Consider the following 18088-nt stretch of genomic DNA (forward strand, 5'->3'; position numbering starts at 1 on the left):
ACAATTTTTACCAAAGCTATTAATCTACAAACCTATTCGCCTTTGGATTGTGGGTGCAAACCAGAAAACCCGGCAAAAACCCATGCGATCACGGGGAGAACGTACAAACTCCGTACAGACGCACCCGTGGTCAGGATCAAACAAGGGTCTTTGGCACTGGTATGCCCCTGTCCCACTTAGGAGACCTCTGGAGACTTTGCGCCCCACCCAAGGTTTCCGTGCGGTTCCCGGAGGTTGCAGGTGGTTGCCGGAGGTTGCAGGTAGTGGAAGCAGGTACGGAGACTGACAAAAACGTCCTGGAACCTCCGGGAACCGCACAGAAACTTTAGGAGGGGCGCAAAGTCTCCAGAGGTTTCCGTTCCGATTTCCTAAGTGGGACAGGGGCATAAGGCAGCAACTCTACCACTGTGCTACTGTGCTGCCCTACTCAGATGGCACCCAGATTTATATTTCCACCTTCATGATTAATGTTGAACACGAGGGCCCTATTTACTCGAATGAAAACGATGGTAGAATCATTTGAAATAGAAAGAATTTTAACATATAATAGTGTTCAATATTTTACAAATAAAGTGTATTATACAGCAAATGTGTGTCTTCTATTTGAAAATAATAGTGTGTTCCAGGCAGTGTTAATAAATAATCTGAAAGGACTCAAAGTGCTGGAGTAATTCAGTGGGTCTCTGAAGAACATGGATGGGCCAGGGAATAGATCGGGGAATCGAGAACCAGAGGGCAAAGGTTGAAGGTGGGAAAGGAGGGAACGATTTAATCGGATCCCGATGGATAATTTTTCTTACTCAAAGGGTAGTGGGTGTATGGAATGAACTGCTAGAGGAGGTAATTGAGGCAGGTACTATCGCAATGTTTAAGAAACATTTAGGCAGGTACATAGTTAAGATAGGTTTAGAGGGATACAGATTAAACACAGGTTGATGGAACTAGTGTAGAAGGGACATGTTGGGCATCATGGGAAAGTTGGGCAGAAGGGCCTGTGACCATGCTGTATGACTCTATGACTGCCCAGGTGACATTTTGGGTCAGAAGAAGAGTCCCGACCCAAAGCATCATTTAGATCCATGTTCGCCAGAAATGCTGCATAAGCCGCTCAGTTACTGCAGCATGTTGTGTTTCTTGTTTCTACAAACAATATGTGAGACTGTATGCTACACTGTATATATTTTTTTCTTAATCAGAAAAACACTGTCAAACACCAGTGGAATCTCAATGGCACCTATTCCTCAATCCTTCAACATATTTCATCAACATATTATGAACTAGTAGACCACAAGCAATAATATAAAGTAATGGAGATGGGCACAAAAGGTGAGTAAATGTTGTCATTATATGACAAATCTTTTGAATCTCCACATCTGCTACCAGAATGGAGATAATTCCAGCATTTGGAAGAGACAAAAACTAAGGCAAGTAATCAATAAAATCAAGCGGGAAATTAATTGCAAAAGTGAATAAGTATTTGAAAAGAAACAATATGGTGAGCATAAGGAAGAATCATGTTAATCATAAATAAAATCAAAGGCATTATATAAGTTTAGGTTTATTATTGTCATGTGCACTGAGGTCATATAACCATATAACAATTACAGCACGGAAACAGGCCATCTCGACCCTTCTAGTCCGTGCCGAACACATAATCTCCCCTAGTCCCATATACCTGCGCTCAGACCATAACCCTCCATTCCCTTCCCATCCATATAACTATCCAATTTATTTTTAAATGATAAAAACGAACCTGCCTCCACCACCTTCACTGGAAGCTCATTCCACACAGCTACCACTTTCTGAGTAAAGAAGTTCCCCCTCATGTTACCCCTAAACTTCAGTCCCTTAATTCTCAAGTCATGTCCCCTTGTTTGAATCTTCCCTACTCTCAGTGGGAAAAGCTTTTCCACGTCAACTCTGTCTATCCCTCTCATTATTTTAAAAACCTCTATCAAGTCCCCCCTTAACCTTCTGCGCTCCAAAGAATAAAACCCTAACTTGTTCAACCTTTCTCTGTAACTTAGTTGCTGAAACCCAGGCAACATTCTAGTAAATCTAGCCTCTGTACTCTCTCTATTTTGTTGACATCCTTCCTATAATTAGGCGTCCAAAATTGTACACCATACTCCAGAATTGGCCTCACCAATGCCTTGTACAATTTTAACATTACATCCCAACTTCTATACTCAATGCTCTGATTTATAAAGGCCATGGCACACCAAAAGCTTTCTCGACCACCCTATCTACACGAGATTCCACTTTCAGGGAACCGTGCACAGTTATTCCCAGATCCTGTTCACCTACATTCTTCAATTCCCTACCATTTACCATGTACGTCCTATTTTGATTTGTCCTGCCAAGATGTAGCACCTCACACTTATCAGCATTAAACTCCATCTGCCATCTTTCAGCCCACTCTTCCAACTGGCATAAATCTCTCTGTAGACTTTGAAACTCCACTCCATTACCCACAACCCCACCTATCTTAGTATCATCTGCATACTTACTAATCCAATTTACCACACCATCATCCAGATCATTGATGTACATGACAAACAACAGTGGACCCAACACAGATCCCTGTTGCACCTCACTCGTCACTGGCCTCCAACCTGACAAACAACCATCCACCATTACCCTCTGGCATCTCCCATTCAGCCACTGTTGAATCCATCTTGCTACTCCACCATTAATACCCAACCATTGAACCTTCTTAACCAACCTTCCATGAGGAACCTCGTCAAAGGCCTTACTGAAGTCCATATACACAACATCCACTGCTTTACCCTCATTAATTTCCTGAGTAACATCTTCAAAAAATTCAAGAAGATTAGTTAAACATGACCTTCCAGGCACAAATCCATGTTGACTGTTCCTAATCAGACCCAGTTTATCCAGATGCTTATATATATTATCTCTAAGTATTCTTTCCATTAATTTGCCCACCACTGACGTCAAACTAACAGGTCTATAATTGCTAGGTTTACTCTTAGACCCCTTTTTAAACAATGGAACAACATGCGCAGTACGCCAATCCATCCGGCACTATTCCCGTTTCTAATGACATTTGAAATATTTCTGCCATAGCCCCTGCTATTTCTTTGTTTTACATGTGATCCAATCAGATCAGATAATACACTACATGTTCATAAGTCCATAAATTATAGACGCAGAATTAGGCCATTCGGCCCATCAAGTCTACTCTGCCATTCAATCATGACTGATCAATCTTTCCCTCTCAACCCCTTTCTCCTGCCATCTCCCCATAATACTGACACTCGTCATAAATACAAAGAGTCAACATGATACAATCAAGTGAAACTTAGATTCAATCGGTCCTTCAAAGGGAAAGGTAGAGTACAGACTATAGATTCCAGCGTTGTAACCCAACAGTTCCATAGACATAGTCCAATGGCCACAACGGTGTGGAGATGAATCGGACAGCGCCCTAGCATGAGGAAAGTCTGTTTAGAAGCTTGATAACAAAGGGGAAGTAGCTATTTCTGAGTCTGGTGGTGTGCGCTTTCAAGCTTCTGTACCTTTTGTCTGACGGGAACAGAGAGGAGGAGGAATGGGCAGGGTGGGAGGTGTTTGATTATGTTGGCTGCTTTTCCGGTGTGAAGTGCATAATGAGTCAATTGTGGGAAGTCGTGTCTGTGTAATGGACTGGGCTACATCTACAATTCTCTGCAATGTCTTCCAGTCTTAGACAGAGCTGTTTCTAAAGTAAGATGTGATGCATTCTACAGTGCATCTGTGGTACTTTGTAAGAGTCCTTGGAGGCATGCTAAATTTCCTTAGTCCTCCAAGGAAGTAGAGGTGATGATATGTCTTCTTGGCTGTCGGATCTATGTGGTTGATCCAAGACAGATCGTTAATTGTCCAATCCGAATATATAAATGGCAAATGTAAGAATTTATATAGAATAGCACCTGCTCAAAGTTCAGGAATATGAGTTTAGCTTCAGCACAAAATGGTTAAACATTAGTCACCTTCCTTTCATTTAAGTTTATAGAAGAAAATCGGGCAGTGAATAAAATGGGCTGTAGATTCACTGTGCCATTTTTGCACTGTAACCAAAACAAATTTGTAACCCTCTTGGTAAAAAGTAATTCTACACTGTTTCAAATGAAGTCTGCTGGATTTTATATTTACTGGTAATACAGTACATCGAAAATGACTGCTAAGCATTGCTAAATCTAATCTGGAACCATCAAAGTAGAATTGTTCGAAGCAGGTATTCAATGAAGCATTGAATGTGTCTCGATTTGTAAGAACTGTGCCAGATGGTGAATTAAGCTACATGAAATCAAATTAGCACATTCAGAAATATGAATTAGTAATCAAATATAAAACAGATTCTCACTTCAAAAATCAATGCAAATTCAAATATCTTTTTTTAACCTTAAAATGGTATGTGGCGTTAGGATGTGTAATCAGATTAACCCACTTCCCAAATCCCAATAATTGGATCGGCCTTACCACAGTGCATTGGTTTCCCAATGGGTGGAGAAGTTGGATGTCAGTAAAATAACGTACCTTTCCCAGAGAAGGAACCTTCTCTCCCGGCCATTAGGCTTGCTTGCATAAACTGCTCCATTTTGTTTGTTAGGTTTGAAACATTCTGGGCAATGGCTTCTATCTTCTCCAGTAAGCCAGCATGTTGGAAACTGAGAAAGAAAACAAGACAAATATTTTATAATCTGTTAGCAATGACACTTCTAAAAAAGGATTAAAAAAATTGGTAATGAATATTAAGATAAATTGTTACATGATTTAAATACATGATTTATCACACCAATTATTACATTTCTGAATATTTATTGTTCAGACTAGAAATATAAACTTCCGATATTCCATTTATTGATAAATTTACACCAACTCCATTGGGTAATAAACATAGAAGATAGGAAAGTACCACAAATACCGGAAGTGGCGGCACTGCCTTGTAGCTGCGGCTCGCCTGCAGTCCGTTTGTCTTTTCTTTTTTTGTTTTCTTTTCTCCCGTTGTTAAAGTTATTTCGGTTTAAAGTTATTTTAGTTGTGTATGTGTGGGGGGGGTGGGAGAAACATGTTTTGTGACTCTTCCTTTGGGTGGGATGCGGCCTTTCTTGCCGTATCCCCCGTCTCCATCTCTGTTTGCGCTGAGGCCTAATCGCGGAGCTGGCGGCCTCCAACTGGGACCGACCTCGAGGCTCCGGAGGCAGAGCCAGCCAGGACTTACCAACGTGAGGCTGGCCGACTTCGGGGCTGTGGTGGCGTTGCGTCCCGACTTCCAACTCGACGCCGGAGACTCGGAGGCTCGGCCGCGGGCCAGTGGACGACAATGTCGGGAGCTCACAGGTCCCAGGTTGGAGACCTGTTTTCTGGAGCTCCCGCAACAACAGCTTCGTCCACTGCGCTGGAGGGCGGCAGCCTCGACCACCCCAGGCCAAGGACCTTGAACCAGCCCGTTCGCGGAGCTCGGATTCAGCCGAGGGACTTGCTTACCATCACCCGGCGGGGTCACAACATCGGAAGCCTGGATCGCCTCAGCGCAGAGGGAGAGCAAGGAGGGAAGAGACAAGGACTTTGGGACTTTTTGCCTTCCATCACAGTGAGGAGGTGCCTGGTGGACTCATTGTGGTGGATGTTAAACTGTGTTGAGTGTGTGTTTTGTTATTTATTCTATTTTATGACTGCAGGCTAAACCATTTTGTTGCACTGAAAAGTGCAATGACAATAAAATTGAATCTGAATCTGAACAGGAACTGGCCCTTCAGCTCACAATGTCTGTGCTGAACATGATGTCAAGATAAACTAATCTTAACTGCCCACACATGATCCGTATACCTCCAGTTCCAGCATGTCAACACACCTATCTAAAATTGCTTATTTAGAGATGCCCAGATTGTGCAAGCACGCACGTATTTGTGAAGCCTAGGTCACTGCTGTAGTGTGGGAAACCCATAAACCAGTTGGCACAGAGGAAGGTACCACAGAGAACGCACAGATCATCAGATAATCATCTTAATAAAAAAATAAATGTTGGACAGACACACTGCTTTGACTGCATTAACCAATATTCTGCAATATCTTTTCTTGCCATACGATACGATAGAACTTTATTCATCCCAAGAGAGAAATTGACAGTCATAAAACTCAACGAGTTACATGAAACATGAAATTAAAGTGGAAAGGATTGGGGATGTGCAAATATTGGGGAGGGGAGTCCAGAACAAGGGGTCACAGTTTAAGGATAAGGGGGAAAATGTTTTAGGACCGAGATGAGAAAAACATTTTTCACACAGAGAGTGGCAAATCTGTGGAATTCTCTGCCACAGAAGGTAGTTGAGGCCAGTTCATTGGCTATATTTAAGAGGGAGTTAGACGTGGCCCTTGTGGCTAAAGGGATCAGGGGGTATGGAGAGAAGGCAGGGACGGGATACTGAGTTGGACGATCAGCCATGATCATATTGAATGGCGGTGCAGGCTCGAAGGGCCGAATGGCCTACTCCTGCACCTATTTTCTATGTTTCTATGTTTCTAAAAACCATTTAAACACCACTATCGTACCTGCCTCCACCGCCAACCCTGCTAGCGCAATCCAGACACCCACCACTCTCTGTGTAAAATAACTCGCTCCCAACATCTCCTTTAATCTTTGTCCCACTCATAAAGCTGTACTTTCTAATCCTTGACATTTCCATCCTGGGAAAAGGTTCTGACTGTCTACCTTATTTATTGCCTCCCCTAATTTTATATATTTCTATCAGGTCTCTCCCAGCATCAGGCATTATAGAGAAAACAATTCAAGTTTGTCCAACCTCTCCCTGTACCTAATATCCCTTAATCCATGCAGCATTCTGGTAAACCTCTTCTGTATCCTCCCTATAGCCTCCATATGACCAGCACTGCACACAATACTCCAAATGTGGCCTATACTAAGTCTTAGAGAGCTGCAACATAACTTCTTGACTCTCATAATCAATGCCCCCAGCCAATGAAGATGGGCTTACCATAAGACTTCTTTACCTCTTGTTACTTTCTTGAATGAAAGGTCTCAAACTCTCTCTACCTTGTTTTGGGGGTATTTAAAGCACACTGGGAAACTGCCTAATTGTTTCGAAAAATGATATAAATGTGTTTGTACTTATTCACAAACAGAGGCATTGGCTCTCTTGGATGATGTTATCGGTCTGGACACCATGGGCATTACTACACTCCTTTCTACTCTCATTTATCTTCATAGCTCTGATCTCGATAAGCAGTGTGACACTACAAGATACAGCTGTAGAATATTGATAAGGGATGAGTGCATGCCCTAAAATAGGGGAACATTGGTAGATTGTCTGAAGAAGGGTTTCGGCCCGAAACGTTGCCTATTTCCTTGGCCCCATAGATGCTGCTGCACCCGCTGAGTTTCTCCAGCATGTTTGTCTACCATTGGTAGATACTTCCCTGGAGGTTGGATTACTCTGCCCAAGATGCTTAGAAACAGAGTGCACAAAAGGCAACTTCCTTGTGGAAGGGCAATTTTTGGCACAGTATTGCTAGGCAACTGACTGTCGGAGCACGTGTCCTTTCCGAATGCCTGCATTTTGGATAATCCTGCCGTTCAACTAAATGCTCCTCCCAACTCTAAATCCTAAAGTTAGAGTAGAGCTTGGAAACAGGCCCTTTGGCCCACCAAGTCCATATTGACCATAGATCATCCGTTCATACTAGTTCTACATTAACCCACTTTTGCATCCACTCCACACACATTAGGGCCAGTTATCGTACAAAAAACACATGATTTTAGGATGTGGGAGCACCCAGAGGAATACACAGTGTTACAGGGAGAATGTACAAACTCCACAAATAGGGCATCTGAGGTCAGGATCGAACATGGTCCCTGGTGCTGTAAGGCAGCAACTCTACCTCACACTGCCACTGCGCCATCCATCAAACCTTCAACTCCTATTTGAAACCTCATCAAGCTAGTGTCAGGTTTGGCCTAGTGCAATAATTCACAAGCGGAAAGCAAGGGAGAGATCAAGAAGTTTGGCGGTGGCACAGAGGCGCAGTTGGAGAGTTGCTGCCTCACAGCACCTGACCATGGGTTCAATCCTGACTACGTGTGCTGTCTGTATGGAGCTTGTATTTTCTCCCTGTGTCCACATGGATATTCTCCCGGTGCACTGATTTCCTCCAATGCTCTAATGACGTACAGGTGAGTAGATTAATTTACTTGGGTAAAACTATAAATTATCCCTAGTGTATCGAAAAGTACCAGGTGATCACTGGTCGTCACGGACTCGGTGGGCCAAAGGACCAGTTTCCTACAGCGCTGTTGCGCTGAATCTCTACAGTCTGGCAAAATAAAGACTGGCAGATTCTCTCAATTGGAAGATAGAATGCATAGCTGAACTCTGCATTACATCTGTAACACAGCCATGATCTGTTTCAGGTTTGCCGGCCATGTCACAGAACGCACTGCACTGAGTTCTTTCACAATGAGATGAAATACTTCACATTAGCTGAATGCTTCAGGGCTAAACCATTATCACTGACTAAACTTCAATGTCCTCCCAAAAACGTATTAGATTGTATCTGACAGCAAACCTGCTAATAATCATTTCATGCCACCTCGGAAACTGTCAGTTTTATTGCTGCTATTAAAGTTGGTCGCCATGAGCTAAGTAAATTAAACATTCCTAATGGTTACCATCTTGCAGAGTTATGTACATAATATGTTGCAGAAAATAGTTTTTATAGAAAAAACGGTACAGTGATTTAAATATTAATATGTATTAAATATTGCACTCTTTGCCACAATTCCAACATTAGTCATAAGAAGTGAAATGTTTTAGAAGCCTCATACACAGAGAGAGACGCTATCTCTGAATCTGCTGGAGGGACTCAGCAGGTCAAGCAGCATCTGTGGGTGGAAAGGAAAGCAACTCGGTGAAGGCCGTTTTTCGGTCTGCCCGAAACTTGTTGATCTCCCGACAGAGCGAGATGTCCATCAGGGAATGTTGCCGACAGGCCTGCTCCAGAATGCAGGAGTACATGCTTAGGGATGCACTGAAGCTCGGTGCAGCCAACACCAAGGCACTGTGGGGGAGGACCACAGTTTAGGGACCTTAAGGGCCTGTCCCACGAGCATGCGACTGCATGCGGCAAGCGCGACCTAACGTGGTCTCTTGCGCCGTACGGCCTCGCGGGGCCGGTCCCACTTCGATCGCCAGAGCCGTATGGAGTTGTGCGGAGCTGGTCCTGACATCGCGTGGGGCTCCGAAAAACTGACGCTGTCCAAAAATTCCGCGCGGCAATGGCCGGCCAGCCCGCAGGCGCATTGAGGCCGTACGCTCCGCCTCGACGGGCTGTACGCAGCGTCTTGACGGTGTACGCCTTCGCTCAAACTTCACGTCAACTCGTACGGAATCACTTGACCTCCGCTCGACCCCCGCTTCCAGTTTGGTCGCGCTTGCCGCATGCAGACGCATGCTCGTGGGACAGGCCCTTTACACTGTTGCAGGGTGGAGACGCCCTCAAACGAGGGAAGGGATATCAGCTTAGGGGGCCACATTAGTGGGAAAGGTACTTGGTATAAGGATAGTCTGTGAACACTACTGACATTCACTATATCGGGGTCCTTCTTTAGACAGTCTGAAGAAGGGTCCAAACCCAAAACGTTACCTATCGTTTTCCTCCGAAGATGTAGCCTGACCCACTGAGTTCTTCCAGCACTTTGTGTTTTGCTCAGTGATTGTACCATTGTACCAGGTTATTTTTATTTTTTATAATTCATAGGAGCAGAAGTAGGTCATTATTTTTGTTTTAAGTTAATTTATTTTCAATTATGCATCATAATGTCATGCATCACCTTTTTCCAAAGATAGACACAAAATGCTGCAGTAAACTCAGCAGGTCAGGCAGCAGCTCTGGAGAAAAGAACCCGTCCTCAGACTGAAGGATAGAGAAGGCCTAACACAGGGCTGGAAACAGCTGACCTCAGGAAGGGTGGAGTCATTATGGCCCAATGTTGGCTGGGGAGGTTGTGCAAATGACAAGGATACAAGGATGTGAGCAGTGGAACTAGTAGGATGATTAATATGGGGGGAGGGGTGAGAGAGGGGTGGGGGAGGGGGGAAGGAATGCAGGAGTTACTTTGAATTCGAGAAATCAATGTTTGCTGCTGGGTTGTAAGCTGCCCATGCGAAATATGAGGTGCTGTTCCTCCAATTCGCGTGTGGCCACACTCTGCCAGTGGAGGAGGCCCAGGACAGAAAAGTCAGTTTGGGAATGGGATGGGATAAAATTGTTTGGCAACTGGGAGATCGCATATGCCAAGGCGGACCAACTGTCGGTGTTCACCCTTTTTCTCGTCTGGTGCATACACCGATTAACAATTCATCCATATTTTTAAAAACAAATAAATGTGCAAAGAGACTGACTTTCTATAACGTTCTATTAAAATGCCAGAATTGCCTTCTGAGAATCTGCAGAAACAATGTAATGAAGATTTGATGTTGATTATATTAAAACTGTGTGTGCCAGAGAGGCGGAAGTGAAAATTCAGCACTATTTTAATTAGTTCCAGAAGTTTAATAACCCAAAGGGACCTAGTATTGCACATCATTTACAATATGACAGATTAATTGGCTTGTGAAGCTAATTAGGAAGTTATCAAGCTTGCAGATTGTCAATATATTAATTGAGTTTAGATTGTTCCCACTGAAGGATTGGCCCCAACCTGTTGCTGGCAGTTTGGAAGACAAATGTCAGCACAGTGATCCTCATGAATCAGCATCTTTTATATAACATATTTCAATTTCACAATGATCTAACACAACATCGAGGGCAGCATAGGGCACAGCTGATACAGCTGGAATCTAGCAGTGCCAGAGACTTGAGCTCAATCATGACCTTGGATGCTCCCTGTGTGGAGTTTGCATGTTCTCTTTGTGACCGCATGGGTTTTGACGGGCCTGCTTCCGACACAATGTCACTTTTTCTATGTGGGATTATCAAGAACTGGAGGACATGGGTTTAAGGTGAGAGGGGAATGATTTAACTATTTCCACACAGTGGGTGGTGGTATATGGAACAAGCTGCCAGAGGAAGTAGTTGAGGTAGATACTAGAACAACACTTGAAGGACACTTGGACGATATATACTGTAGATAGTAGACAAAAATGCTGGAGAAACTCAGCGGGTGAGGCAGCATCTATGGAGCGAAGGAATGTGTGACGTTTCGGGTCAAGACCCTTCTTCAGGTTGATGTGGAGGTGGAGGGGGGGGGGGGGGGTGAAGAAGAAAGGAAGAAGCGGAGACAGTAGGCTGTTGGAGAGCTGGGAAGGGGTGGGGAAGGAGGGAGAAAGCAAGGACTACCTGGAATTGGAGGTCAATGTTCATACCGCTGGGGCACCTCATATTTCGCTTGGGCAGTTTACACAAGAGTCGCAAACTCGAAATGTCACCTATACCTTCGCTCCATAGATGCTGCCTCACCTGCTGAGTTTCTCCAGCATTTTTGTCTACCTTCGTTCTTTCCAGCATCAGCAATTCTTTCTTAAATGTATTGTAGATAGGAAAGGTTTAGAAAGATAAGGGCCAAATATGGGCACACAGGAATGGCTTAGATGGGGCATCAAGGTGGGCATGGTTGAGTTGGGCAGAATGGCCTGTTCCCGTGCTGTACGACTCTACATTAGTCAGTGCTCAAATTCAGTTCAGTGGATATAATCTTTAATATTAAAACAATAGCATAAAAATGCTTAATTTTCAAAATAGAACACAAAAGACACAAATTCAATTTCATCTTCTCATTAATGTATTTTGAAATGTTTGTAATGCATCTTTATTTTTGGAACTGACGAACATGCTGAGACAGGAGAAAAAACATCTGAACTGTCTCTTGACATATCTTTAATAATAAATAATATCTATTCCCACACATTATGTCAAATAATTACCATTCTCTAGACTCATGAATAGAATTGCTTTAAACTTTTTTTTTTAAATGGAATAAATAAGATGGCATTTGAGAGAAATTTGAAAGGGATTCTTGAGAACATTTGCTGATAAGAAATGTTTTAGAAATTCCAGTCTCAAAGTAAGATTGTAACAATGTAATTAGAGACACAAGGAACAGTGGATGGGTAGGCGATGCTTTAGATTGGATGCTTTTCAGACCTTGAAGAATCCAGTTGAAGAAGGGCCCTGACCCTTAATGGCATCTGTCCATTCCCTCCACCAATGCTGTCCGATCCAGAGTATCTCCAGAATTTTGTGTTTTGCTTAATAACATAAATACTTGCATTATAAAACATTCAAGAAAATATGTGTAGGAAGGAACTGCAGATGCTGATTTACATTGTTGTATATTGTGTTCAGCAGAAGTCTAAAAATGTTTCAATGAAAAATTTATCAGATTTGGTGAAATATATAATTAATGTGCTCTTTTGAAACGACTTTAAGGAATCAGGCTTTTCACTTGCCAACTCAGCAACTGTTGAGAAAATATAAAGAATTGAACCACAAAAGTGATACAAGAGATGCTGGAATAAGTAGCCGTGTTGCTGAAGGAACACGACAAGTCAGGCAGCATCAGTTGAAGGATCTGCCCGACCCACTGATTTTTCTCAGCATTTCCTAGTTTTCTTTCAGATTTTCAGCATCTGTACTATTTTCTTAAATTTCTTTCATTTCCATTTTTTTTCAATTTAGCTTTATTTGTTTTCATGCAAAAGTATGTTGACGTGGCTGCATTGAGAGTATTGTGTTCAGTTTTGGTCACCCTGCTACTGGAAAGATGCAAAGGAGAGATACATGGGTGTTGCCAGACACAAGGATCTGATCTGTGGGGAGAGAGAGGTTGGGAAGGCTAAGACATGATCATATTGAATGGTGGTGCAGGCTCGAAGGGCCGAATGGCCTACTCCTGCACCTAATTTCTATGTTTCTATGTTTCTAAGACAAAATTCCTCGGATAGCAGGAGGCTGAGGGGTGATCTTATAAAAATGTACAAAAGGGGCATAGATAGGGTGAATGCATAGAGGGGGGATTTCCCAGGGCAAGGGGATCAAGAATGAGAGGATACAGGTTTAAGGTGAGAGTGGAAAGATTTAAATAGGAAGCTGAGGTCCAACTCTCTCACTGGTTATATGGAATGAGCTGCCAAAGGGGTTAGTTGAGGCAGGTACAATAACAACATTTAAAAGTTGTTTGGGTATTTAACATTTAAAAGGAAATTCCCCCTCTATGCATTCATCCTATCTATGCCCCTTTTGTACATTTTTATAAGATCACCCCTCAGCCTCCTGCTATCCGAGGAATTTTGTCTTAGCCTTCCCAACCTCTCTCTCCCCACAGATCAGATCCATGTGTTCTGGCAACATCCATGTAACTCTTCTTTGCATCTTTCCTGTAGCAGGCTGACCAAAACTGAACACAATACTCTAAATGCAGCCTCATCAACATGAAAACAAGTAAAACTAAATTGAAAAAAAAACTGGTGAAAGTTTTAAAAAATAGTATAGATGATGGAAATCTGCAGTAACATTAGGAAGTGCTGAGAAAAATCAGTGGGTCAGGCAGATCCTTCAACTGATGCTGCCTGACTTGTCGTGTTCCTTCAGCAACACGGCTACTTATTCCAGCATCTCTTGAATCACTTTTGTGGTTCAATTCTTTATCTTTTCTCAACAGTTGCTGAGTTGGCAAGTGAAAAGCCTGAATCCTTAAAGTCGTTTCAAAAGAGCACATTAATTATATATTTCACCAATTCTGATAAATTTTTCATTGAAACATTTTTAGACTTCTGCTGGACACAAAATACAACAATGTAAACCAGCATTTGCAGTTCCTTCCTACACAGATTTTCTTGAATGTTTTATAATGCAAGTATTTATGTTATTAAGCAAAACACAAAATTCTGGAGACACTCAGTGGATCGGACAGCATTGGTGGAGGGAATGGACAGATGACATTTTGGGTCAGGACCCTTCTTCAAACTGGAGTCTTCAAGGTCTGAAAAGGATCCAATCTAAAGTATTGTCTACCCATCCACAGTTCCTCGTGTCTCTATTTGGTCTGGCACATAGATAGGAAAGGTTTAGAGGGATACGGGCAAAATGGGGACAAATAGAATTGGACGGCATGAACGAATTGGCATCCATGAGAAAGCATACCTCCCCTCATTTTGAAATGTTGAGAGTGAAATAAAATAATTTAATTCTAGTTATTTATTGACCTTTTAGATACACTAAATAGAAAATATGATGTAATTATTCTTCTGCCTTCCATTTGAAGTGTTAGTGATATATTCTTATAAACGTTAATGCCCAAGTATTCTAAGAAATAATAACAGAAAATTTTTGATGACTCAGTATGCAAGTAACAGTTGCAGAGGCAGTAATTATGTTGACCCGACATTCAGATGAATATAAGAAATAAGAAATGGAAATCAAACAACCTCTGTGATGCATTTGTCTTAGAATGATCAAGTTTAACATGATTAGGGACACAATTGTACCAAACAGCAGGAGCCAGGCTTAGAACTAGACGAAGCTTAAATTCAAAGAGATGCAGAGAGAATTGAGACAAATGGTTTGGATAATGATGTTTAATAACACATGAACAGAAGACAGATGGGATGGTTTTGAAAGAACCAGCCGTCACATACTGGATAAACAGATAGTCAAAAGAACAACAAACTCAGATTAAAGAAACATAATAAAGAATAAATTTACAAATAGATTTAAAGTGAGGAATCGCCCTTGGCAGCGTGAAAAGAGAATGAGCTCATTTGGCTGAGGGAGAGGAAAGGTTTAGAAGAATATGTAAGATAGATACAAAATGCTGGAGTAAACCAGCGAGTCAGGCAGTATCTCTGGAGAAAAGGAATAGGTGAAGTTTTGGGTCAGACCCTTCTTCAGAGGGATACGACCCTGGCATAGGCAAATTGGACTCACTTGGACGGGACATTTTGGTCAGCGTGGATGAGTCTGTAAGTATGCCTGTTTAGTTAAGTTTTGAGATACAACATGGAAACTTGCCCTTCAGTTCATCTAGTCTACACCGACCATTGACACCTATACTAGTTCCATGTTATCCCAATTTACAGGAGCCAATTAACGTAAAAACCTGCATATTTCTAGAATGTGGGAGGAATCAGGAGCACCCAGAGAAAATCTACATGGTCACAGAGAGAAACTGCAAACTCCATACAGACATCACCCATAGTGAGGATCTAACCCAGGTTGTGAGACAGCAGCTGTACCGCTGCACCACTGTACCAACCTACCACTCCCAGAGTAAATAAGTACCCTTACTTTCTGTCCAAGAACAAACAGCCCAGCAGGCTGCATAAATTGGTGCGCAGCAATAATTACTGCTGTTTCATATATCCAGGGACCAGGTTTAATCCTGACCTGGGTTGCTCTATGTGGAGTTTTCACAAACTCACTATGGTTACGTGGATATCCACCAGATGCTGGAATTTCCACCCATAATATTATGATGTTCAAGTAGATTAAGTTGCCAGTGTTATTTCTTATATAGGCTAATGGCATCATGAATCCAAGGACTAATAAAAAGGAAGGCAGCACAGTGGTGCAGCAGTAGAGTTGCTGCCTTACAGCACCAGAGTCTCGGGTTCAATCCAGACTATGGGTGCTGTCTGTACAGAGTTTATATCTTCTATATGATGTTTTGTATGTTTGACCAGAGGGAGTTAGATGTGGCCCTTGTGGCTAAGGGGATCAGAGGGTATGGAGAGTAGGCAGGTACGGGATACTGAGTTGGATGATCAGCCATGATCATATTGAATGGCAGTGCAGGCTCGAAGGGCCGAATGGCCTACTCCTACACCTAATTTCTATGTTCTATGTTTCTATGACCTGCATGGGTTTTCATTGGGATCCCCGGTTTCCTCCCACAATCCAAAGACATACAGGTTCAGAGATTAATTAGCTTGGTATCATTTTAAATTGTCCCCAGTGGGTAAGGTAGTGTAAGTGTTCGGGGATGGCTGGTTGACACGAACTCAGTGGGCCGAAGTGCCTGTTTCCACGCTGTATCTCTAAACTGAACTGCAGAAGCTGGGTTATGCCAAAGATAGACACAAAATGCTGGAGTAACTCATTAGGTCAACACAAAACGTTGGAGTAACTGAGCAAGTCACTCCGAGTTACTCCAGCATTTTGTGACTATGAATCCAATGGCAGCTGATGAGCATGCATAAGAGAGAATCAGCTAAAGGTACACAGGGAAATAAAGACAGGACTAGGATGGATGGAGGCACCATAGACCCAAAACGGTCTTCTGTGATTAATTGAACCTTTTCAAGTAAAGAACTAATTCATCATGGAAAGCTTCAAATGAAAGTGCCTTCATGTTGATTTCAGATAATTCAATCCCATTCATCATAGTTTACTGTGTAAACATATTACGAATCCCCACAGGCTATTTTTACAATTGTTAAACCCCATGTGTTCTGGGTAAGATCCCTAGTGCTAGTGTAACAGTGGGAAAAAAAAACAGAATATTTGAATTCAGTAAATAAATCTTTTTACCCATCTCTGTTGTAAAGATAATAATTCTAGCATCTCCAGATTTGCTGAATAAATGGAAACCCATTATCTTTGTTACCATTCTACAAAACACCTTTGCACTCTCTCGAAGCCCTTAAGGTATTTTTTGATGTGTGATGCCTGGAAATGGTTACAGAGGTTCAACTGGATTGAGGGCCTTGTGGATACAAGTTGCAGTTGTGTGCAGTTTTGGTTTTCTAATTTGAGGAACGACTTTCTTGCTATTGAGGGAGTGCAGCATAGGTTCATCAGGTTAATTTCCGGGATGGCGGGACTGGCATATGATGAAAGAATGGGTCGACTGGGCTTGTATTCTCTAGAATTTAGGATGAGAGGTGATCTTACAGAAACATATAAAATTCTTCAGGGATTAGACAGGCTGGATGCAGGAAAAAATCCCCATGTTGGGGGAGTCCAGAACCAGGGGTCACAGTTAAAGAATAAGGGGTAGGCCATTTAAGACTGAGATGAGGACAAACTTTTTCGCCCAGAGAGTTATGAATCTGTCGAATTCTCTGCCACAGAAGGCAGTGGAGGCCAATTCACTGGATGCATTCGAGAGAGAGTTAGATATAGCCCTTAAGGCAAAGGGAATCAAGGGATATGGGGAGAAAGAAGGAACATGGTACTGATTCTGGATGATCAACCATGATCATATTGAATGGTGGTGCGGACTTGAAGGGCCGAATAGCCTACTCCTGCACGTATTTTCTATGTTTCCAGAAGGAAATTCAAATGCTGATTTTCAAGAAAAATACCTTAAACCTAGGTCTGGTTTCCTCCTACATCCCAAGGACGTGCAGGTTTGTAAGTTAATTGCCTGTAAAATTGCCCCTAGTGTGTAGGGAGTGGATGTCAAAGTGGGATAACATAGAACTAGTGTGAACGGGTAATGGATGGCATGGTCCAAGTAGGCTAATGGGTCTGTTTCTATGCTGTATTTCTAAACTAAACTAATCACCTCAATTCGTCTGAAATCAATGGAGTTATTGTAGCAGTAGTTCAGAAATTACTTAAATGTGTTTCAAGTAATCAGAGTGGTTCCAAAAACCTTTTGAATTGCCTTAAATAGAGTGGCAAATGCGTGGCAAATGGGGCTTTTATAATTGAGTTCAGTGGGTGATAATTCTGGGAAATTGCTTTGGAATTATTCTGGCTGGGTGTAAGTACGGGTAGCTAAAGGATGGGCACAGTAGACGAGACAGCAAACAAAATGAAAAGCTTTAAATGGAAAAAAATTCCAATTCCAATTTTAGCACAAGAATAGAATATTTTAAGAACTGAGGCATTAATTTTCCCAAAATTTCAGCGTTTCTAAAGAATGAATGACAATGGGTATTTTTTTGCCTTGAGAGCAAAAATTGATTATTCTGTTCCCTTCTGATAGCAGGCAGGCAAGGAAAATGGTATGCCCACGATCACATTGACAGGGACCTTTATTGCCACCCATGTTTTGTTCTGAAATTTTAGTATTAGTAGTTTACTTTAGTTTAGAGATATAACATGGAAACAGACCCTTCAT

At 42.3% G+C, this 18088-nt stretch overlaps 1 protein-coding gene across 2 annotated transcripts in view; it reads right to left on the bottom strand.

Moving 5' to 3' along the window:
• LOC129708449 (alpha-1,6-mannosylglycoprotein 6-beta-N-acetylglucosaminyltransferase B-like) overlaps positions 1-18088 on the bottom strand; it is a 656277-nt gene that overhangs the window by 376385 nt on the left and 261804 nt on the right. For both annotated transcript variants that reach the window (XM_055654227.1, XM_055654226.1), the window contains exon 4: positions 4543-4673. In XM_055654227.1, coding sequence (XP_055510202.1) covers positions 4543-4673 — 131 coding nt within the window. The remainder of the gene's footprint in view (positions 1-4542; positions 4674-18088) is intronic.

Source organism: Leucoraja erinacea, chromosome 23 (genome assembly GCF_028641065.1).
Source record: "Leucoraja erinacea ecotype New England chromosome 23, Leri_hhj_1, whole genome shotgun sequence".
NCBI lineage: Eukaryota > Metazoa > Chordata > Chondrichthyes > Rajiformes > Rajidae > Leucoraja > Leucoraja erinaceus.